Genomic DNA, 25200 nt, shown 5'->3' with positions numbered 1-25200 from the left:
CTCTCAGCAGTAAGTTTTAAATCAGGATACACAATGATCCCTGTACTTGAAGGCTAAGATTTTGTAGACTGTCCTCGCTTTGCATTTATCCTTTCACACGTAAAGTCCCTAAACTTATGATGTACGACGACACCACTGTGATATAAGACGATACCACTACTTTATGAAACAGACTATATGATGTGCGACTTCACTTGCCACACTTCCTCTGCCTGCAGACAGAGTAACCAGCTTCCCACACTTTTCGGAAGCCTTTTCGGACTACATATAACTTAATACAAACTCAACAGATGTTAGTCATAATTCTGTACATCAAATCGCTCTATCCATTATCCTAGTTAATTCTATAGCAACCTATGCTCTGCTACCAAGTAATTAACTGATGCAGCGCTACTCCGGAAATAATTTCTAGAACTCCATTACCTTTCCCTGTAGTCTCAAATCATGCACTTATTCATCAGTGGGGCCCATAACACTGTGGATCATTCATGCACACTTTCTCCCTACTACATGGATCGGTATGAACAAAGGAGAGCTGCTGTATTATTTCGGAGTGTTTAAGTCAAACTAACTATTTATATTATATACAGCTGCAGTTTTATTTAATTTACCATGGTTTTATATCAACAAGGAAATTTATTTAAACAACCCACCTTTGTTGGCGACAGATCTGCTAGTAAAAAATTAGGCTAAGGATGAACAAGACATGCTTAATTCTTCATTTATCTAATTTTCGATTTAAAGAAGATTCTCCTAGCATAATCAGTTTTATTCACTTTAAATTCATTTATTGCAACCAGTTATAAGGAAAGATAAAGAATTTTAACTCGCACATTTATATTTCATTTTAATTTTAAGTTCAAAGAAAATGAATGCAGTAATTTACATTTACAAGACATAAGTATTAACAAAAGACAAACTAGTTCCCAAATTCTATCTCTCTACTCCCTCAAGCTATTTACCTTCATCTAAGGACTCCCTACTCATTCAAACAAAGCTTAAAGTTCTAAAGTTTAAGTTCTTACGCTCCAAGGAAATTCTGCATTCCGGCAGCATTTCAGGATACGCAGATAGAAATCGAAAAGAGAGCTTTTTTCTAAACTCCAGACCTATTCTTTTATACCCTTTTTCTCTAGCTAAACTATCTAAATTCTGTAACAATTGGGGTCTCCGACGATTGATTGGTTGGTTCAAGGGGTGGATGAGCATAACCTCATCATCTGATTACCTGACTTCCACAGAGTCCGCTAAATGAATTTGACCATTGTCTTTAAGGTTACCAGTTCCATCGTGTCCTTTAAATTGTAATTTTAAGCTATTTTCCCAGGGTTTACAATACGGATGTCCATTTTATTGGCAGTCAGTCAGGGTTTCAGAGCACATCGTCCTTGACCTGTTCCATTCAGCACAGTCAGCTCATACGCGTCTGCAGCTCCACTCAGCAAGCGCATGCGTGCTTCACATTAAAATCATCTATCTTGAACTAGGCCTCACCGGCCACAACAGGAACTATTATATAAACAAACAAACAAACACAATTGAACGTTAATTATTGAACTATAGCCCTTCTGTTTACCTCCCACCTTACTAAGGTATGCCAATTAGTTATTACCCAGCAAATAAAGCCACATTTATGCGTAGTTTGCTCACCTGTCTTCATGTTTTTGCCACAAATAGACAAAGCAGTAAGCACAGTTATGCCACTTTTGGTTAACTTATAGCTTTTGCGTTATTTTCAGACGTCACATTATCACTCAGTCGATTATGGTTGCAACACAACCTATTTAGTATCCCACGTGTATTTTGTGTGTGCATTCTATTCTATGTTGGTTAGTTTTTTCCAAACCATACAATTAGTTCATGTTACTGTTATGAGAGAGTAACTTCACGAGGGGTATACAAAATTTAGCTTTTTACCTCGCTCCATCACCTGCTTCACCCAATGTGTTCTCAAAGCAAAACATTTTTTGTTAAAGCAGCCCCAGTTCTTTTAAGAAACATGGTGGTTTTAAAAAAAATAAAGTTTCCCGTTTGGGAATGGATGCGCTGGGCAGTTGGTTTGTTCCTTATAGGCCACTTACTCTGAATTTGTAGCCAGTGCAAGGGGGGCTCTAAATAGTGCTCTGCTTAATTAATATTCATTAGGCAGGCTGTTCTGCAATTGTGCCCCCTCCTCCAACCTGACTGTAGATTTTGCAATGTGACCTCTTGGTACATAGGTTGAATTGCGGCAAAATTCAGACCCATCATATAAAACCGATGTGGAGTTTTCTACTACTCTTCATTGTACATGGAACCCTATGTCATGCCATGCAGGTCCCCTAGAATAGCTCAGCTTCCTCTTGCTGCATACACCTATAGCTTAAAAGGACAGATTAGCTCCCAGGATTCCTCTATCGGCAATTCTGACTTATCTGTACACCATTACCGCTAATATTTATGCATCTTTGTTTAGGGTGCTGTAACTTAACTGGTTTTTATTTCGCTGGCAAAGCCTCCTCTTGAGTCTTCAATCTCTTGTGATTTGAAGCTTCTAACAAGGTTGTCAGCATTCCTATTTAACCAGGCAGTATTCGCCCTTACTTTGCACTAAATATATTTGTTTATTCAGTGACAAAGATGTCCTCCTAAGCACAATGTTTTCCCAATTTCTTTCTTTTTTTCATATCAGTCGAGATGTTTCCATGTAGTCTTGGATATACTTTAGTTGAACTGTGGAGAAATTGCACTGCCTGAGTGGTGAGAAGAACGTAAGTGCAACCTTTACAGAGCCAAGGAGGTGGAAAGTGGGCCTCCTCCATTGTGTAGTATTTGCTCATTCCACAAGAGCAAAGACATCTGGGCGTCTCTACATGTATTCTAAATGTATAGCTCATTGGCTAGATTTTTCAGAGCAAGCTTCAGAGGTGACAAAGCTGTTCAGTATAGAGTTTTTACCTTGAAGCAGTTTTTTTTTTACTAATGCCTTCACTCACATTTGGGTTTGCCTGCATGTCTATTGACCGTTAGAAAGCAAAAATAATATATAAATATGGGGATATATCAGTGGTTTGTTGGAGGATAAGGAGCTTGCCTGGGTGTGGTTCGCGGAGTTTTGCTGCGTGGAACTCTGAGAAGTGACAAAAATACTCTGCGAAGTTCCGCATGTGGCGGAGTGCAGTGTGAACTGCCGTTCATGCTTATCTTCCTGCTGATTGTGTAGAAATTCTACCCGAGCGAAAGCTCGCGCTCGGCAACTTACCTTTTGCGAGCGGGGAAAAAACTCAGCTGCACTATGCAGAGTTTTCTGCACTGCGTGAGCTCCACAGAACGTAGAGTGCAGAAAACTCGGCAAACGCAGCGGAGTTCACCGCCGGGCTTAAAAAGGAGGGGATAGCAGGACACTCCTGCAGAGCTGAGCTACAAATGCAGCCCCTGCTGCCTGCCTAGACGCTATTATAACCAGTTGGAGAAGTTGTTTCCGGTCCAGACGTTCTCACTTGTTGCAAAAGAGATTTGCAGCTATGGATTTGACAGGCCAGTGAATTGTATCATTGCACGGTCACTGCTCTTGTACAGAAAACTGTTAGATTTCACCTTTACAAGCCAGCCTTAGCATGCAGCAACAAAAGTACTGCTTAGTTAGTTAGTTAATGGTTAGATGTAAATATTAGTCTGGAGAACGCTTTAAATATAATTTTTTCAAATAAAAACAAAAAATGTGCTTTTGCCAACACGTACCGTTTCTCATTTGGCTATTCTTAACTCTTGCTTCCCCTCCATTCTAGGTGCAATGTCAGTTTTCACACAAATTTACTGTGACTGTGCAAAGGGCCACCAATGTCACCAAGGGCAGATTCGGAGACTTGCGTAAGTAGACCTGTATACCTCTATTTATGCAGTATATTTGTGACCTGATGTTTTTCCGAGGTTGATTCCCTCCACTGCATTAATAACTCTACTATGCTGATGTGGAAAATGGATCCCAATCTGAGTATTTATATGATGTGCTCCTGACGTGTGGCACGCTCCACAGTTGTATATGAGTTGTATTTTGTTCTCTCCATGGAGTCATGATGAGACTGAAAATTGCCTTCTGATCTAAAACAAATTTTTCCCTGATTGAGTGTCAAAAGTGCTAACCACAAAGTACATGGCAGTATACAGTTTCTGATGAGTACCTTTAACTGCAGATTCCTCACCCAGAGGTCAGACTGGATCTGGGAACTTTTATACAAGTATTCCTGTGCGCCGGCATTGTTCCGCTCTGGAAATGAATAGCGAAGCTGCATATAAGCACCAATTATGCACTTGTCAGTTCTTTTCTTTCTGCTCCTTCAGTTATGAATCCAGAGCTACTCCTTCATCTCTGATGCTTTTTTTCTCTCAAAAACCTTCTAAATCCAGTGTGCAAGGGAAAATGGCACCTCCCAAAACAGGGTTTAAACCTTATAGGGACTGTTGTAAACGGATGTCTGTGACACATCTTTGCCAATTATGCCTATGGTGCTATGCCCAGATGAACTTGAAGGCCATATGGGGTTATGAGTTGAAGCTTTACGTCGCCAAACATCGAAAGACCCCTCAACATGAACTGCTGAAGTCGAAAGGAAGGTTCGGTTTCTGCAGTACCTGGCAACCCCTTGGATTCGGACACGGTGCTTCTGCCACACAGTAGAGCTCAGGCTTTGCATAATATATGTGGTACTGATCCAGGCAATGGCAATTTGGATGAAGTGGATGTTGTTTTGAGGAGCTACAGGATGCTAGTGGCCTCGATACTTCCCCCAGACACTGGCCTTGTTTCTCCTCCTGGTCCTACAACACATGAAAGTTTCTCTTTCTATGTCCTGATGTGGCAGGTAGCAGAAGTGCTTGACCTACAACTGCCCACTATGGAAGTAAAGACAATGTCCTTAAAGAGGTTCTCCAACCTTGTCAGGCACCTACAGAACCTCTCCTGCCATTCAGGGAAGCTCTCCCGAATACTTTTTGGGCAGGTGGGAAAAACCATGCTCTGGACCTCCAGTCAACACCTCCCTTTCTGTGAACTGGATACCTCCAGTCCGCAGACAGGTTGCTCGTCACGATAGACCTGTACTATGTAACCTAGATTTCCTCAAACACCCAATTCCGTAAAGCTTGATGGTTCAGGAGTCAACAAGTAAAGTAAACCGTAATGCCTTCACCACCACCTCACCATTCAGTGAGTCTAAATGTATAGAGGCGTTTGGCAAGCCCATATTTTCATTTACAAATCTTGCCCTGTGAACTGTAAATGCCAATTGCCTCCTAGGCCACTACACCCACTACGGGACACGATGGACCAAGTTCTGCCAGCAGTTTCGGACGACAGCTGAGCATTCCTAACCCAAGCTATCCATAGAGGATGTGATACAGCAAAGTTTGTGATCCACTTTTGTTTGGACACGACCTACTGCCTCTTTCGAACAATTGGCATAAGTGTAGCACTTCGATGTACACCTGGATACAGTCTACGGGCTTCTTCGGGGCTGTCCAAGCATCCTTAATGAGCATGCCATTTTATGGCTTTCACCTTTTGGCGAGAAGGTACATTTTATACTGAAACATTTCAAAGAAAGTAGGGCCACAGCATTTTCCTTTGGTCTGTCTGCCCACACCAGACAATTCCAGCAATTTTGCGCCCCTGCAAGGCAATGGTAGGGGTTTTCAGTAGCACCAATGACGGACTGAATCACTGGCCCAACAGGTGTCCCAGTCCTTTTGAGGCTCTCGAAGGCCACGCCAATGGCATGAAGTACAACAGTCAGCTCAGTTCTCCACTTGCCACATAATCTCTCTAGTATTCCCTTCCTGACAAACATCCACCCAGTTGGATGCAGGATCCAACATTTCCTCCAGGGCTGGTGGGCAGTCACTTTAGACATGTGTGTCCTCCAAATTGTCCACAGGGGCTATGCCCTTGGCTTCCCTGCCACAACTTTCACCAACATCAGGACAGCTGAATGAGGACCATCGGTCTGTTTTACAGCAGAAAGTACATGCTCTTATTGCTGAAGGAGCCATAGAGAGGTTTCTGGGCTCAGAAGTAGGAACTTCCTTGTGCCAAAGAAGGATGAAGGCCTTTGTCCCATTTTAGATCTTTAACCTCTTAATGCCTTCCTGCAGAAGCATAAATTCAGGTTGCCTACGCTATCCCAGGTCCTGTCCCACATTCTATCTGCTAGAGTCTAAATGGTAGGGGTGGATCTGCAGGGCGCTTATTTCCACAGCTCCACCCTACAGGCCCACTGACACTGTCTGCTGTTCACAATGTGTCAGGAGGATTTTCAGTTTGCAGTTCTCCCTTTTGGCCTCACTAATGCCCCTCTGGTTTTCACCAAAATGACTGTGGTGGTTGAGCACACCTTCAAAGGTTGAGGTTGCCCGTCTTGTCCAACCTTGATGACTGGTTGTTGAAGCTGGCTCATTCCAGGCAGTTATGAACCACCTCCACATGACTACAAACTGCTTAACATCATTAGGGTTCATTATCAACTTGCCGAAGTCACAGCTGACTCCTTTGCAGGCGATCTTGTTCAGCGGAGCCATTATAGATAGAGTACAAGTCAGTGCTGTACCTATTAAGTGGAGTGTCCAAAACATTCGGGCTATGATCCTAATGTTTCAGCCTCTGTCCGGGATCTCGGTGTGGGTGATTCTGACGCTGCTGCGATTACTGGCCACCTGCATCCTGCTAGGAAAACATGCCAGGTAGCACATGTAGACGTTGCAGTGGGATCTGTAGTCCCAATGAGCATAGCACCAGGGAAATACAAATATTGTATTCAGATTTTCATCTTGGTGGCGAGGCCTTTCCATTACAAAAATCGGTATATGCCAGTCATTGGGACAGATTTGTGGCTTGATGCTGCACCCACCAGACTGACCCACTGCAAGTCAAATTTTGGGAAGTTGTGTTGGTTGTTTTGTCAATGACCCAGCAAGGACTTGCTTTGGACACTATTAAAGGTAATTTGTTGCCCCTTTCTGCTTTTTAGCAGGTGCTAGATCGGCCATTTGTTGTTTAAAATCGCCTGTTGTGATGAGATTTCTGAACGAATTGCAATAGTTACTTCCAACAAAGCCATTTGTGATGCACAGTCAGTCGGCCTTAAATTTGGTTCTTAATTTTTTTATGTTTTCTCTTTATAAGCCGATGCACAGTTGTCTATTACGTCTTCTAACGTACAAAACTGTCTTTCTGATCACCATTAACATCCTCTTAGTGTGTGAGTGATCTTCATGCTTGTTTTGTTCAGTCGCCTTGTACCACTTTCTTCCCAGATAAGCTAGTTCTGAAGGCCTAAGCCTCTTGTCTACTGAAAGTGGTGTTATCGTTTTATTTTGTACATGCTATCACCCTCCTGGCATTCTTTACACTACCTTATCTGTAAGAGACTGTTAGTTATAGATTCCTTACCTTAGAATTACCCCCAGGTGTCGGACGGTATCCGGAGACATTTTTTGTAGTGGTACCCCTGCGTGTCGGTAGGTGGCATCGGTCGACTCCGCGTTGGTCGTCGGCGTCGTGATCACTGGGATGATGTCACAGTATCTACTTAGGTGCCGCCATCACTCGCTGATCTCAGTTCTTTCTTTTTCCGCGCCAGCCTGCGCAGATCCGGAGAGAGCGGTACCCTTGGTCACTTTTTGACTAACTCTTTTTCGACTTTTGTCACCTTCTTTTCGAGTTGTGTTGACTCCTGGTGCACATGGGGATGTCAAGTTGGACCGGCTTCAAGGCTTGTGACTCCTGTCACAAATTGATGTCAGCTACGGACCCTCACCTCGTGTGCCTCTTGTGTCTGGAGCGCAACCACGACCTGAAGTTGTGCTCTGACTGTTGGGCCATGAACCGGAAGTCTTTGCGGGAGCGGTCCCGAAAGCTTCTGGAGGCCCAGCAGTCTGCTCTGCGCCACTTCGAGGTCGAGAGGGAGAACACGGAGCCATCACCACCACTCATCTTCGAAGTCTTTGTCTTCGGGTAAGTCGAAGCACAAAAAGAAGGCGAAGAAGCACAGCCGCTCTTCGCATTCTCTCTGTCGTTGGCCGACGCAACATGGGATGTGGATGGTGGTCGTTCTGTGGCTCCTCCTGTGGAGCCTGTTGGGTCCGCTCCGAGCTTTCCTCCTTTTTCTACAGCCGGAGCGACCCCATCCCAACTTTGTAGTTTTTACAAAAGCCCTTCATTCGCTCTTTGGGCAGCCCGACACCGCGCCTTCTGGCCCCGCAAACTCAGCTGGGGATTCTAGGCATTCGAACCCGGCGGCTCACGATCTGGCGCCGCAGGGCCTCCAGGGATCCATATCTGCGCCGGCCGACCTTACAACACCTCCTCTCGCGTTTAATCTACTGACGACACCTCCGCACCCTCCGACGCCGGTTGTGTCCCCTGCCGGTGTCGACCCCGGCCCCCACCCTGAACACAGAGCAGGACAGACGTCGACCGACGCCAGATCCGACACCGGCCGGTACTTTTGTAGCACTGTTCTATTATAGCATTTCCTATCACCCTGAGTGGCAGCCAGAAGAGGGTGAGGAGGACTAGTAGGGGTCTGTTGACCCTCTAGCTGACCAGTTGAGTGAACCGGACTGGAGAGAGAACTTGGGTGATGCCAGTGGTCTGGACACCTCACCAGAACTTGGTATGCTTTCTCCCCCTACCATGGCTATGGAGGAGGGAGCCTCATACCAATGGTGTTGCGTAGGGCGGCTGAGACCTTGAACCTTGAGCTTTCTACGGTGGCGGTCAGGACCAACCTCCTGACCGAGGTACTTCAACCGTCAGCGGCCTCTTCGGAGCCCCTACTGCCGTTCAATGAGGCCCTCGCTGACATCCTTCTGGGCACCTGGTCCAAGCCGAGCAAAGGGGCTCCTGTGGATAGAATGATTGCCCAATGGCACCGCCCGGCCCCTGGCGACCCAATTTTCCTCTCCCAACACCAACATTTTACCCCTGAGAGGCTGGTAGTCCAAGTCTCTACTTCTAAGGGCGCAGTCCCTACTGCTCCCCCAGATAGGGAATTCAAGAAGCTGTATCATCTCGGGAAGATGTTTTCTTCTGCCAGCTTAGTACTGCGGTCGGTGAACACCTCATGTCTCTTGGGTCATCACACCCACTCTGTGTGAGATACGATTGTGCAGGTGCTGCCACAGTGTCTGGAGGAGGTCCGGGCCACTGTCTCCTGTGCAGTCGCTGAGGGCAGAGATGCAGCTAGGCAGAAAGATTTCAACGTCGGTAGCCCTGAAACACTACGCCTGGCTGAGGTCCACTGGCTTTTCAGGCAATGTCCAATCGACTCTTTTGGAAATGCCTTTTGATGGCTGTCGCTTGTTTGGCAACACACAAGACCATGCGCTCGAGCGCTTTAAGGATTCTAGGGCTACGGCCAGATAGTTGTGCCTCACGTCCACCTCTCGCCCCGTGCAGTCTGTTTTTCACCCCTTTCATGGCTATGGAAGGGGTGCCCCAACATGTTTAGTCCAGAGCCACAGGTCTGCGCAAGCTGCTCAGTCTATGTGCGGCCGGGGACGTGGGACCCAGCGTCGTGGGTCTGGGGGCCAGCTGGTGAGCCACTCCACCAGCGCCCCCTCTGCAGCAGCCTCCAAACCTTCCTAATCCGACCCTCCAGGACCATCAGTTGCCAGTCGGCAGTAGGATCCGCCATCAGCTCCCCCACTTGCAGAACATCATGTCGGACAGGTGGCTTTTGCAGAAGTGGCTACTCCCTACCCTTCGAGACTACCCCTCCATCCATGCCACCTAAATTCGATCTCATGTCGGAGGATCAATTGGCCCTTCTCCGCCAGGAAGTTATGGCTCTCTTGGCCAAGGGAGCCGTGGAGTGCGTCCCTGTGCCAGAAGTAGGTCATGGTTGCTACTCCCACTACTTTCTGGTACCCAAGAAGGACAAAGGCCTGGGTACTATCTTAGACCTCAGGGCCCTCAACCGCTTCCTCCGGAAGGAGAAGTTCAGAATGTTCACGTTGGCTCAGGTCCTGTCTGCCCTCGATCCCGGAGACTGGATGGTAGTGTTGGACTTGCAGGACGCTTACTTCTACACCCCCATCCTGCCAACCCACAGGCTTTACCTACGGTTCACGGTAGGCCACAAGCATTTTCAGTTTACCATGCTCCCCTTTGTTCTAGCTCGGGTGTTCAGGAAAGTGATGGCGATGGTCGCAGCTCATCTGCGCAGATCAGGGGTTCCAGTCTTCCCCAATCACGACGACTGGCTGCTAAAGACGGGCTCGCCCCAGGCTGCAGTCTCTCTCCTCCAGACTATGGCAGACCTCCTGCATTCGCTGGGGTTCACTATCAACGTGCCGTAGTCGCACTGGATTCCCTCTCAGAAGCTCCTTTTTATCAGAGCAGTTCTGGATACAGCGCAGTTTCGGGCTTAACCTCCCGAGCAGCGAGTCCGGAATATTTGGGGGCTATGATACCGATGTTTCAGCCTGTATCCTGGATTTCGGTGAGAATGACCCTGAGGGTGCTGGGCCTCATGGCCTCCTGCATCCTGCTGGTGGATCATGCCAGTTGGCATATGTTGGCTCTGCAGTGGTACCTAAAGTTCCAGTGGGCGCAGCATCAGGGGAATCTTTCAGATTGCGTCCAGACCTCGGACAGCACTGCACACCACTTGCAGTGGTAGCTAACGTACCAGTATTGGGTCAACGGCAGATCTCTCTCCCTTCCCCAACAGGAGTTCACAATGGTGACAGATGCATCACTCCTAGGATGGGGCGGCCGCATGGGAGAGGCGGATGTCAGAGGTCTCTGATCTCCAGCGGAGTCTGGGCTCCACATACATTTTCTGTTGCTACAGACAATTCGTCTGGCACTGAAGGCATTCCTTCCTTCTGTCATACGAAGGGTAGAGCAGGTGCTCACGGACAACACCACTGCCATGTGCTACTGCAACACACAGGGCGGGGCGGGGTGGGGTGGGGTCGTGTCAAGAGGCTCATCACCTCTGGACGTGGTTGGAACACCAGAGCATGTCCCTGGTGGTTCAACACCTGGCATGTTCTCTGAATGCCAGGGCGTACAGACTCAGCCGCTGATGCATGATGAATCACAAATGGCATCTTCACTCGGCGGTGGTGCAAGGTCTCTTTCAGCAGTGGGGAGAGCCTTGGTTAGATCTGTTCGCCACAGAAGAGAACGCGTAATGTCAGCAGTTCTACCAGTTGGAATTTCCAAGGCAGCACTAGCTCGGCAATGCTTTTCGTCACGAGTGGAATTGCGGTCTTCTTTCCGCCTATACCACTTCTGCCCAAAGTGCTGAAGAAGATCAAGCGCGACCGGGCCCAAGTCATTCTTGTGGCTCCAACAGGGCACGAAGAGTCTGGTATACCGAGATGTTGAGCATGGCCATCGATCCTCCGATTAGACTGCCTCTTCGAGAGGATCTTCTGTCGCAGCAACAGGGGACGGTCCTCCACCCGAACATGTCCAGCCTCCACCTCCTTGCGTGGAGATTGAGCGGCAACCGTTGACTCTACCTTCCTCCCGAAATCTGTAATGTAAACTTGGCAGCCATGAGTCCCTCCTCTAAAACAGTATACGCCTGTAGATGGAGCAAATTTGTGGCATGGTGCACAGCAAAGGCTGTGGATCTCCATTCTGCCCCTCTTTCTGAGGTTCTCCTCTTCATACTTTCTTTGACCCAGCAGGGCTCTGCACTGGGCACCCTTAAAGGCTATCTTTTGGCCGTTTCGGGCTTTCTTCGCCTTCCTGATCAGCCTTCTCTTTTCAAGTCCCCGTAAATAGATTTCTTAAAGGCATTACTCACCTCTTTCCTCCTATTCCTTTCGTAATGTCCCAGTGGGACTTGAATTTGGTCTTAACTTATCTTATGTGCGCTTCTTTCGGGCCACTACATAATTGTCCTCTCAGACTCCAGATCTCTGTAACCCAGAGAACTTCTAACACATTTATGATACAGTCAGGTCATTGACGTTTATGACATGCAAATTATAAGTCAACTGAAAAATAACAATGAGAAAGAGTAACAAACCCCCACCCCCACCCCCCTGATGCACTGTCAGTAAACCCTCCCCCACAAGTTACTGCTCAACCCTCATGGAACGAAAAAGAGAAAGAACAAAAAAGGAGAAAATAAGATGATCTCGGCTAAGCAGAGCCTCTCCTGAACTACATTTCAACATATGTCTTCTCAGACTCTTGACTTTAAAAACTGCTTTTCTGGTTGCCATCACCTCTGCTCGCAGGGCGAGTGAGCTGCAGGCTCTATCTTCGAGACCTCCTTTCCTTGCTGTCCATCCAGACAAGGTTGTCCTTTGAACTAGGCCTTCTTTTCTACCCAAAGTGGTTACCTCTTTCCACATAGGACAAACCATCACTTTGTCCACCTCCACCGTATGGATCCAAAACGTGCGTACTTATTACATCTGGATCGCACAAATCAATTCCGGGTGGACTATCAACTCTTTGTGGGCTATGTGGGTGCCAAGAAAGGTTGGACCGTGCAAAACCGGACCATCTCTTGATGGATCGTCCTTTGCATTAAGATCTGTTACTCCTTGGTAATAAAAGGAGCCTCCATTAGGACTGCATGCCCGTTCCACCAGGGCGACGGCAGCCACTGCTGCTTTGGGATGTGGAGTCCCCCTCATTGACATCTGCCAGGCAGTCACATGGGCATCGCTGCACATGTTCACTAAACATTGTCTGGATAGTCCAGTCCGGAGAGACAGCTTCTTTGGCCGTTCAGTTCTCCAGGACTTTCTGGTGTGGACCTCCGGGGTTGGTATTGCTGGGTTATCTATTCTAAGGTAAAGAATCTATAACTTATAGACTCTTTCAGATGAACGAGTACGTTCGGTAACAATATATCTGTAAGTGACATACATTAGTTAGAGATTCCTTACCGCCCCACCCACTCTTCCCATTCTGCGAACTGACTTCTAGAGTAAAGGACTTTCAGGGCCCTAGTTTTTTTGCACCAGTGGTCAGGATCTTGCATGGCTCTGCGCTTCTGGCGTGGAATGTCATATAAAAGAACTGACGTCAGCGCTCCGGGGTGGTGTCTAAGTAGATACTGCGACGTCATCCCAGCGATCACGACGCCGAATGCGGAGTTGACTGACGCCACCTACTGACGTGCAGGGGTACTACTGAGAAAAAATTCTACGGATCCAGTCTGACGCCTGGGGGTAATTCTAAGGTAAGGAATCTATAACTAATATATGTCTCTTACAAATATATCGTTACCAAAGGTAAGTAAGTTGTTCATTAAAGCTAAACACTGAATGTTGTTTTTACATCCATCCAACAGTTGTATCCTAAATGAGTTCGCTAAAGTGTCTAAGAAAAATTTGTATTTGTGATGGCAATGCTTGTACCCTTGCTATTCAGTGGCCAACCTAGCTATTTTCATCCAAGTCATTGTCCTAGTGGTTGCACCTTCCAGTTGAAACTGCTGATGGCTTTGGAAAAATGGCCAGACGTTGACCTTTGGATCCATGTTGCTCATCTAATATATGTGCGATTTTCTTTGCTGATGAACAGCACCATGGAGCATACCTGAATTGTCGACCAGTAGAGGAGCCCTTCTTTGAACTGTCAAAAAGAAGTGCACTGACTTTGGAGTTGAGGGTAGGTTTGCGGGGAGGGTATGCGAAACAAGTGAATTGGCTGAAAGGTTGTCTGCGAGTTAGGAGAGTAGAATCAAGTAGAGGAAATGGGACGTGCTTGAAGGAGAGCAAAAATCATTATGAAAACCAGGGTATACCCTAGATTAATTATGTAGATTAATATTCGTACTATTTGTACTGACAGGGTTTAGGTTTTAATTCAGAATGCTTCTCACTTGTTATATCTAAAATGAATTTGGCAGAAGACATGCCACCTTGGTTCACCTGGTTAAACATTATGCAACAAAACACTTGAAATACAACATTTATGATTGTATCTTCACAAACACAATTTTACACTAGATAATTCAGGTTCAATTTGCATAAAGTACGGCCTCACACAGGATGAAAGGCTTTTCTATTTGAGAGTTTTGTTCACAATTCCAGAGAATTCTGTTCTTCCGGAGTTATATCCAAAGGAATGGGTTTATGGAGTTATTCTTAGTACTTAGCTTTATTTTCTCATAGAGGAGTACACTTAATTTTACATTTTTATGGTACTGTTTTTTCAGCAGTTTTTTCCTTGCTCACCTTGTTCATTAACACACAGAAGTCAAATACTTCGTTTTGACTTGCAAACAAAACTTCCTGTCCTCAGGATGTTTTTTTCTTAGTAATTAGACCTGGATTGTATTAATCAGTTGACATAGCGGTTGTTGCTGCATGTAGAGGCTCGCTGGTGGCACCTTCTGTTCTGAGCTGGAATGCACTAAGATGCTACTAATTTGCTGACTCCACCACAACTCATGCAGCCTTCTTTGTCCTGCTGTACACCTCACTGTGGACCTCTGCTCTTGGTTAGGAAGTGAAGTATTGTGATGGGCATGACCTTTCCGTTCTTTAAACTGTTGAGGTCTGTATGAGGGGTGTGCGGAGCTCGCGTAGTTTCACTCTGTAGAATTCCGCAGAGTTACATAAAAACTCTACAAGGTTCAGTGGAGTTCTGCCAATGGATGAACATATGCATGTTGCGCTGCCATTTAGCACCTGTAGCGCAAGCAGTGCTGAAAAATCCGCACAACGAACACCATGGGGTTTGCAAGAGTGCGCCGTCATTAGAGTTGATTTTGTCGCTGCTTGAGTAGAAAATGTATTTGAACAGCAGCAAATTCACGCGAGAAGCAGCCTCTGACCATGACTGTCTGCTATAGAAAATGGGGCTAGGGGATTCCCAATCTCGCTCACTCACATTTTGAAGCCTTGCAGGAAAATATTCCACCACACAGCGATTGGTGGAATTTGTCCGTAGCTCTGCGTTACAAGAGTAACGTGGAGTTGCCAAATTCCACCAATTCCGTAGGCGCAATGAAACATTCCGCCCACCCCTAGTCTGTATGGCCTTTTGCCCTGCAAGTTTCTTAAGCAGAGTCCAGTCTCCTTCGAGTACTCACAATAAAACCACACGTATTGCCTCCTGCAACTCCAGCTATATATTTGTTTTAGTAATTTCATTAATCACAGTTCCTAATGCAACATAACAACAAAGAATATTGTAGTAGACATGACCCAGTGCACGTGTAAAGTTGTTCCAGGCAATATTGCGTAATATATCAATATTTCATTTCACCCACCAGTCCCACTGCAGATGAACGTGATGGACAGTCATATTTTAAAAGTGTAGATCTTAAGTGTTTGCAGCAAGTATTTAACAATAATCCACCATGAGATATCAAATGAGAGAATGAAAGCGTGGAATTAAAAAAAGCAAGTGCATTTTAAACCTTTGCCTTCCCAGGCAGCTATTAGACCTCCTAATTGCCTAATGCCCAACCACATCTGCAATAAAGTATATCATGACTGGATTAAAATTAATATTAAATAATTAAAATAATAAAGACCACCCCAATAGTCTTAACTTTAATTGACGTTTTGAAGTTCAAGATCATGGTTAAAACTCAATCATAGCTGTAGGTATTTATAATCTTGTTCCCATAAAATGTAGTGGTCCCTGTAGAAATTTGAATCCATTCGTAAAGCATTTTAAGCTTTTGCTTACTGTGAACACATTTCTTACAGTCACTATTTAGGATCTCCATGAGCCATGTTTTAGAAATTAAAAGATGGCATTTCTCCTAATACAATCCACAAACCTGTACGTAATTCTACTCTTATAGATTGTAACTTCGTGAAGCAGGGGTGTGACAAAATCCTCTTTACTATTTTATTCCCCAAAGCGATCGCTGGGATCGGCCACTTCGCACTAACATTTTGCACCCACTTAAAACCTTGGGACATAACCTTCCCAGCAATTGTTTGTAAGAGTGGGCTTAGCAAAACAAAAAGAACATACATTTAATTAAAGGGAAGCAAGTTGCTGTAATGATGATTTCCTTTAACCTCCGTTTTCTCCAATGTTGATCTCAAGACAATTTGAAAATATCATTCCCAAGCACTGATAGTCATTAACAACTTCCAGTATTCTACCATTTAACCACCACGAAAATAAGGATGATATTTTCTCGATGCACATCATTTTAGTTTTATCAGTACTTATGGGTTAATTGATTGGTCACATCATATGAATGGAAACATAAATCTTCTTTTGTAGACTAATTAAATTCTGGTCTATCATGGCCAAATTATCAGAAAGGAGAAGAACAATGTTTAATGTTTAACTTACACCTTTTACCTCCTCTGTCCATGCTTTTACTTTCTTTAAACGGATTACTACAAAGGTACTTGAATAGTTTACTCTTGTCACTGTTCATCTTGCTACCATAAGTTTTTGTAAAATATATGTGCTGCGGCTAGAGGCTGGACCGCTGGCATTTGCTGCACATACAAAAATATTAATTATAAATACATAAATAAACCAGTTCTGAAAATGAAGATAGCCGACCCACATGTCTTGTTTGCTTTGACTGTATAACATTGGGACTCTCTGGCTCAGTTGTTGCAAGTTCTCTTTGACCAAGGAAAGGAGTGCTCTGCACACTATTCCGAGGACTAGTGTCCAATCAAAGCTGGAGACTGCCTGACAGGCAGGTTCCCAGCAGTGAGGAGAAATCACCTGAAGTCTAACCCTTGCTGCAATTACACGGTTGAGGCCAGGTACTCGTGCTGTAGATCAAAACGCAATGCTCAAAGATCAGATTTTAAAGCTGCAAAGTCTAATTCTAAGCTTTTTTTCGTAGCAGTCCGGTAAATACTAACCTTTATGATCTGGTGAAAGTTTCTTCAAGGACCACCAAATTGCAGTCAGCCATGGACAGTTTGCTGGTAGTGTCTTAGCTCTTACGATCTTTTAATTTGAAATCAAAATCACCAGGCTTTCCCAGAGGTTACCCGACGTTCAGTTTGTTAGTATGTTTGTTAGGATATATAACCTTCTCGGGCATAATCATTCATATATCAATTTTCCTATTGTAAAATAACGTCCTTTTGATTTACCAATCTGTCCTTGACAGTCAGGACAAAATGATTACTGAAATCTCTGAAGGGGGTTAGAGGAACATCCTGAGCACATCCTCCATTCCTAATGTATGCAATATAGAATATTTCATGTAGAGCAGCCTGCAATTAATTTTAGGGTGGCTTCTCATTTCATATACCCCTATATGTGGCCATAACCCCTGTCCTGTCCAATCAGTAAGAAAGAGTATCTCAAAGTTACATGTATGGAACCGAAGGTGCATGTATGGAACTGTGAGGACACCAAACCGCAGTCCATAATTTATATTCTCATGCTCAAAGTTCTTCAATTTTGTGAGCGAGTAGATTATTAGTTGGGATAGATTGTAGTCCACCACAAGTAATAATGTCACTATTCTTGTTCAGTCCAGTAAAAAGGGTTCAGTAATTTAAATCTGAGCTCAGCCCCTGGTAGCGGTGGCGGATGTATGACGGTACAACGCGTGCTTTTACAACGCGTTCCGTTACCACGCAGGTTTTACAACGCAAGTCGTTACAACAACTTGCGTTGGGGGGCGCTGGATAGTGAATAGTTGAATTTACTATTCCAACTCGAGTCCCCGTGGATAGTAGGGAAGGAGTTGGATAGTAAATTAAACTATTCCCTATACTACAGCGCCCTCCAGCGCAAGTCGTTGTAACGACTTGCGTTGTAAAACCTGCGTGGTAATGGTACCGCGTTGTAAATGTTTCGTGGTAAAGGATGTTTCCCAGCGGTGGCACAGTCAACAGGCATCAAGGCTTACTTAGAAATAATGTACTAATATTTAAAAGGAGTGTTTAGGTCTGTCAAAAAGTGTTGTTTTGACAGGTTCAGTTGGCAGTTTTAAAACTGCACAGCCAGTTTACAGTGATAGGCCTGGAGTCGTGTTTGTACTGTCACTGTAGTGGGAGACTAAACGGGTGCTGCAGTCTACTACTGACATTTAATTTACAGGTCCTGGGTACATTGTACCATGGACTTATAGGTACGTTAAATATGGCAATTAGGAGTATAGCTAGTTTCTGCATGTTTTAGGGGTCAGAGCATATGCACCGAGGCCTGCCTAGAGCACCAGTTCACAGAGTCAGAAAAACAAACATCTGTCCAAAAAACTGAGGTGAACATGCATAAAGAAGCATTTCACTACAGGTATTATGAGAGTTACCCACGATCCTGTGCTAGAGGAATATAAATGCTTGTGTATTTAACTCCTCAACGCCTTTATAGCGTAATTCAAAAGTGTGGGCCTGGTGGCTGATGTGTACCTCCCTTCAACAAGGGAGTGTAATTTAATAAAAAAATCTACTTGTCGATGGGACAGGTTGCTTCATAAATGTACTTGTCCTGTAAAAAAATCTACTTTTCCCTTTGGTGCCATGTATTTCAGGGAGTATTTATAGCAGCAATCTCATTATATTAGAGCTACGATAATAGTCTCTCTGATTATGACAGAGCTAATACTATAGTAAGGCTCGAATAAAAACCGTTTCCTTATTTTGCCACCATTCTGCAGATCTACAGCCGGGCTGGAGGTAGCAGCAAGCAATAGTTCCAGGGTTGGAATGCTCTTTTGAGTCTGTGCAAACCTACTAACTTGCACGTTTTAAGGGTTTTCACCAGCTCTTCTCTAATCTTGTTCCATTCTGAGAAAGGCTGGAAATTTACTCCTCACAAGGGTCAAAAGTAAAACTTCTTCCAGGTTTGGAAATAAAGTGGTTGGTAGGAAAGTGAACTTGTAAATATCCAACAGATTTTCGCATCGACAAACCTACACATGCATATTTGCTCGTGCTAAAATATAGCTCACAAATGTATATTGTGGGAGTATGATTTCTTGGTCTACTTCTGTAAAGCCTTGTGAATTCATGAAATACCTAAATCTGCATTAATGTAAAGACATGAGTGCATTATTGTGACTTTCTTTAAGAATTGGGCCCATAATTAGGTCTTCCATTAACCAAGACCTCTTGTTTTCATTAAAATTCTATCTCTTTCTCTCTATCCATCTATAGGCTGGCTTCACTGCGAATGATCACAATCTGCTCTCTCACAAGGAACGTATCGGCAGACAAAGTAGTTTTGTTCAGTGCCTAGAACTACTATGGCAATGTGTTGTTTTTGGAACCAAAAATATTTTTGTTTTTTTCTAATGTTTGTCACAATAGTGAGGACCCATCCGCTCCCACAACAATAAAGTTTTACATAAGGCATGTCAAAAAAAGACGCTCATTGACAAAACCAAAAGACTGACCACGAATGTCGGACATATTGGCATTTCCATTGCATGTTTAATTTAATGTTTCCCATAATCTTTTTGAAACTCGTTACACTGACTTTCCATTATGAATACTTTTTGTAAATACTAGCATACATTAACCCAGTTTGCTAAATGATGTTTCAAAGAAATAGTATCTAAAATTTCATAGTAGTTAAGCAAACGTTTTTTTCCTAGTTGCATTTTTTTGTGAACATTTTATTTTGAAAGCAAAGAATCATCACTCTTGCTTTCACGCTTCTGTATATATTTGCATCTAACCAGAGAGCATTCTGGGAGCATTATAAGTAGGCACATATTGTAAAACTCTGCAAATGTGTATACACATTTGTTTTTTGGATCCACTGTCAGTAGTCTAGTCAGAGCATCCAACATGTATTTAGAGCGCTCACCTTAATAATAAAAGCTTTAATGGACCATAAACACAAGTTCGAACATCATTAAAATATGTACTCCCAATTATACCTCAACTGCAGGTAGTTCCCTTGCCAGCTGAGCTCCATACATTGGCTCTGTAAATTAGCAGCCTAAGGGTTTGTGCTGCAGTAGGTTCGACCTACTTGTCCCAAGGACAAAACACTTGTTGTTCTGGACCCCATGCAATATGTCCTGGGCATCGGGGTATATGAATTCCACCACCCAGCTTCAATATCATGTATTCCTCAAACAGTGTATATTAAAATGCCTCCTAAATCACCCGTGAACAGCAACTAATGAGCACCTTAAATTGAGTACAGTCTTGGTACATATGTAATATTCTATATTATATAGAATTTAAGTAGCACTGATCACAATTTGTGACAAAAATCAGATCTAAAAGTCTGCAATTTAAACCATGTACATTCCAAGATATTGATAACGATAGCTGAGCAGTTCTAGTATGAAGCTTCCCTCTGCCATTATCATAATTTTTCAGATTGTACAATCCATTATTTTCCAAAAATTGGTAACTCACGCTATTTCCCATGATTTATGCTATTTGAAAATCTTACATCTAACGATTTAGGGTTTTCACAGTTCAAGCACCTCCTACATGCTGCTCTGTATAGTTGGGTCACTGTGATTCGTATCCATTTTGTATCCTTAATTAAAGACTATTCATCTAATCCCATTAATGATAAATCTGCAAACCCACGTTTGTTGGCTGCCTCACTGGTTTGGAACTGGGCAGTTTTATTTCTGGACCGCAGATCACTAGCTCACTCTGTTTCCGTTGTCACAAGAATAGTGTTTGCATATAAATACATTTTTTTCAAGATTTGTGCTACAGCTTGGACAACAATTCACCAAACTCATGTAACCTAAGTTTGGGGTGGGAGTAGGGGTTGCCCAAACATATACATATGGTTTGAGAATCCTTTAATGCTGTGTTAACTTTTTTAAATAATTGTTTTAAATAGAGTAATTGTTACCATACACAAATGACCAAAGCCATGACATTAAACCCAAAATGCTGTGAATCATGGGGAAAACCCCAAATGAAGGTAAAAACACATCACAAGAAATAATATAGTATAGCAATCAAGGTAGCGATCAACCATGAAACAAGATAAATGCTAAAAGCAACCATCCTCAATTCTTCATTTAGCCTCATTTGTTGTCTCTGCCCCATAACCTGGTTGACCAACCTTGCGCATGAAACTCACCAGAGTTCACGAGATAAGCAGATGGGTCCTGTTTAGCTAAAAGCGTGACTTGCAGTTGCGCTTGAGGCCATTGATCACAAGCAGGTTGAAGTTCATCCATGCATTCCTTAGCAATAGATAATCTACTGAGAACAAAAAGTTCATGTTTTGAGAGTATTTAGCACAACAACATGGTGGTGGAGTTTTGTGGGGTCCATATCATGGGATGGTAGAGCCTCTTATCTTTTATTAAATGGTGGGTATCATCTGAACCAAAACGATCAACAGTGCTTTTGAGTTCAAGTGCCTATTTGTTCATAATGTCTGAGGACCTCCTCCCCAATTTATTCAGGGTTGGGCAGATGATGGGTCTATGTACTTTAAGCACACATATTTGTCTTGGTGAGTGGCCGCTTCCTGTGCCTAAATGCCTTCCAAACTAAGGTCATGACTATATGCAAGCTAGAAAACCTACCTTCCATTTGACTGGCCATCTGAGCTGGGAGCTGGGACATGCCTACAGAGTACTTGATATATTAAAAAATATCTGGGAGATCTTTCTGTCAAACTGATACTTTGGTTGCTAAGGCCACCAGTGTTCAACATATGATGCTGAGAAGAATTCTCCATTTACTCCAACTGAACCAGAAGATCAAATTTGCAAATTCAGTCGTTTTAAAGTACTGCTACATCTGCGCTCCAAAAATGGAGATTCTGAATGACATGTCAATACAGATCCAAGTGGTGAGACTCCGCTTACCAACAATAAAATATCACCTCATTACTACAGCCCTGCAAGAACTGCACAGACTCTTATCACATATTCATTCTGCACGAAATGTTTGTAGAGTCGCTAAAAGCCTCTTTAAGCTTGAAGCAAAAAGATTGATGTCCAAATTTGGCAAGTTTAAATCTCTTTCTAAAGCTTGCCCATCTTTGTGGGGAACTTTCCAGATGTCAGAAGAACAAGCCTTTTGCACAAAAACATAAAAACTGTACCCTTTAGCATTCATCTAAATGCCTAACGGGTACCCCTCCCCTCTAAACAGGTAAGGCAGAAACAACCTTTTCTCTTTTTCTTACCTTTCCTCCTATTGTTATACGTTTCAAAACCCGTCATTTTCTTTCCCTATTGTTGTTTTTAATAGTTTCCAAGTACCTGGTTAAATATATTTGTTTAATTACGGTCTAATGGTTATTGTTAGTTTCATAGTTTCACTGACACCCCTTGAGAAATAAATCTAGCATTACTTTTAAAGTATTGTGTATTGTCAATATAGGGGGAAAGGCCAGTCTTCCATCGTAAACTCCGTACTTTACATAACTGGTTTTGGCATCTGATCTAGTAATGCTGATCAGACTGTCAGAATATGGAGGAGGAGACCGTAATTCAGGGAAAGGCCACTGAGCTCACCTTTTGAATTCCTTCGACCTCTTCCTGCAAGGTCATCTTACCTTGCTATGCTTTAAAGTATGCTTTGGACTCACAAGCATACTTTGATCTGACAATACCCCAGTACCTTAACAAACTTGCACCACCCACTGAAAATCTTCACATTAGCATCTGACCTTTTGCTCTTTTATTTCCTTAAGTCCTGTGATGGACTGTCAGTTCCAACCACTTTGATCATGTGCTGAGAGAGGCCCTCAGCAATGTGGTTATAACAAAACAGGTAAATAATTAAGACCGGTGATATTACGCAACATTAATGGTACTTGCCTTACAAATCGTTGAAGGATGGAACTCTACATTGGCATTTAGAGGATTTCAACTCATGACCTGCCTTGCCAACCAGATGTCACCGGTGAAGCTTTAACTCAGTGAACCATCCTGTTGGTTATGGTTGACTACATTGTAGTTAATGTATGTGGACGAGGTGTGAATCTTCTCATTGAGCAACACAAGATTCACATAAATGTAGAATCTGTAAATTAGCATGAATAAAGGTGTGCTCATTGTTTGTCCTTGATTTTTGGCTCAAGTCAAATATACGACTGTTGGACTGTTTTGCATGGTACCCTCGGTAACGGATGATTTAACGATGTGAGAGGAAGGCAATCCTGATGTGGTAACCTTATTAGATTTGTTGATTGCGTTTGATGCTGTAGATCTTCTGATTCTGGTACAGAGAAATCTAAATGAGTGGCTGGGACTAAAGTTGGCACTTTTCCTTTTTACTGATCTCTTCCACATAATCCAAACTGGAACAATTATATTTTGTGCATTGCCACAGGGCTCTTTCCAGCCTTACCCTTTCCAACCCTCATCTGAGATCTAGCTGTTTGGATGCTTGACTTCTAGATAGCTGCATAAATGTGGTGATATTGGACTGGGTGCATCCAATATCCAAATATTTTCGTAAGCTTGTGGCGCTCTCGCTGCAACTCGTCAAATACTCAGTGGCTAAATATTTGGGGAGGAGAAAGTCACCCACACACGCCACATGAATATCAGTCCTTACCTACTTTAATTAGCAGCTTGAGACAAATGCTTCACTCCTTAGCAGGGAGTCCCGCCCCAAGATACATGTGCACCTTTTTGACTATATTTACTAAACTGTGCTACTGGTGCACAGTCCTCTAATTCTGGACCGGAATCCTCATTGTTGGAACACCCATGAACTGCGGGTAACTACAGTAACTGCTACAATGTAGGCTTTCAAGGCTATTGTATTTCTGCGTGTGGTGTCGAGGAAAGGGCACCATGCTGTTACCTAATGATTCTTTTTTATTTTTTATTTATTTAACATTTTATTTCAACAGTCAGCTGTACAGTGAGCAAAAATAAATATCATAATATCATAATATAGAACTAATACAAACAATTACTATGAAATATTTAAATCATGTTAAATCCAATTGGTTATAGGCTCCCATATTTTTAGCCCCAATGACCTTCTTTTTATCCCTTTAAGTTTATACATTGCAATTTCTAATCGATATACAGAGAGCAATTTAGAACGCCAATGATGGAAAATAGGTGGTTCGATATCAATCCATCTGGAGGTAATACAAAAGCGAAATATTGACATACAAATAAACAAAAAGGCTTCTTCAGCTGTAGACCTAATGCCGATGTTATCCGTTTGAATGCCTAGGATTACTAATTCCGGTGTCAATTTTACATCGAGTCCTAGGGAATTATTAATAAAAAATTCTATATCCGAGATAAATCGAGAAAGTTTCGTACAATTAAAAAACATATGAATAGAATCAGCACCGGTTTCATCGCAACGGTTACAGCTATCGCCGGTACCCATTTTCCATCTCGCTATTTTAATGGGAGAATAGTACAAATCAAAAATTGACATGAAATGTTGACTTTGAAGTGAGCCATTGAAAAGAATCTTAATTGATAATTCGATAGATCTTACTAAGTCGATGCTCTCGAGTTCAAATTTCCTTGTCCATTTGCTCTCTACAGACAAAAGATCATCTTCAAATTGATTAATAGCTGTATCATAAACTAAACCTATTTTTTTTACCTTCCTACTTATTTCTAAAATAGGGTTTTTATTCATACAACTGTGATCTAGCAGGCCTTTGGAGTCTAAGAAACTCCGAATCTGGAGGTATTTAAAAAAAATCATTTTTTGATAAACCATATTTAACTTGGAGATCTGAAAAAGAAATAAATTTAGAATCTTGATATAAATCTCCTAATATATGAATTCCGATTTGAGACCATCTTCTAGTAATTTGATCATGAAAAACTGCTGGCAAATGATGGTTATTTAGAATAGGAGAATAGTAATGAAGTTCTTTTAAGCATACAATTTTCTTTCTTATTTGCCGCCAGACAGAAAATGCAGCTAATATAACTTTAAATTTGTTTTTTTTGTAATAACTGGGTTCTAAGATTTTTACCAAACTTTGTGATACTTTATCGCCTAACAATAATTCATATATTGACGGATATACTGAATCCTCAGTAATAACATCCCTAAAGAGTAATATGCCCATATGTCTTAAAAAAATAAGCCAATAATATAGTCGAAAGTTAGGAACTCTCCAACCGCCTTTTATTCTTGGCAAAATACACCATTTTAGAGCACGCCTTGAGCGATGGTAGCCCCAAAGAAACCTAGACACCATTCTGTCAATTTTAGCAAAATAAAGTGACGAGATTAACAACGAAATTGTACGAAATAAGTATAAAAATTTCGGAAAAATTAACATTTTAATAATGTTAACACGGCCAAACAAGGAAAAATTTAAGTTATTTAACTTTTCTAGCACCT

At 43.0% G+C, this 25200-nt stretch overlaps 1 protein-coding gene across 1 annotated transcript in view; it reads left to right on the top strand.

The window, feature by feature from the left end:
• PLA2G4A (phospholipase A2 group IVA) overlaps positions 1-25200 on the top strand; it is an 875644-nt gene that overhangs the window by 239733 nt on the left and 610711 nt on the right. The window contains exon 3 of the mRNA XM_078642541.1: positions 3768-3849. Within this exon, the coding sequence (XP_078498667.1) occupies positions 3768-3849 (82 nt within the window). The remainder of the gene's footprint in view (positions 1-3767; positions 3850-25200) is intronic.

The sequence above is a fragment of the Lissotriton helveticus genome, chromosome 1_1, assembly GCF_964261635.1.
Source record: "Lissotriton helveticus chromosome 1_1, aLisHel1.1, whole genome shotgun sequence".
Classification (NCBI taxonomy): Eukaryota; Metazoa; Chordata; class Amphibia; order Caudata; family Salamandridae; genus Lissotriton; species Lissotriton helveticus.
Note: the sequence above shows the minus strand (reverse complement) of the source record. Positions and strands in the feature narration are given on the sequence as shown.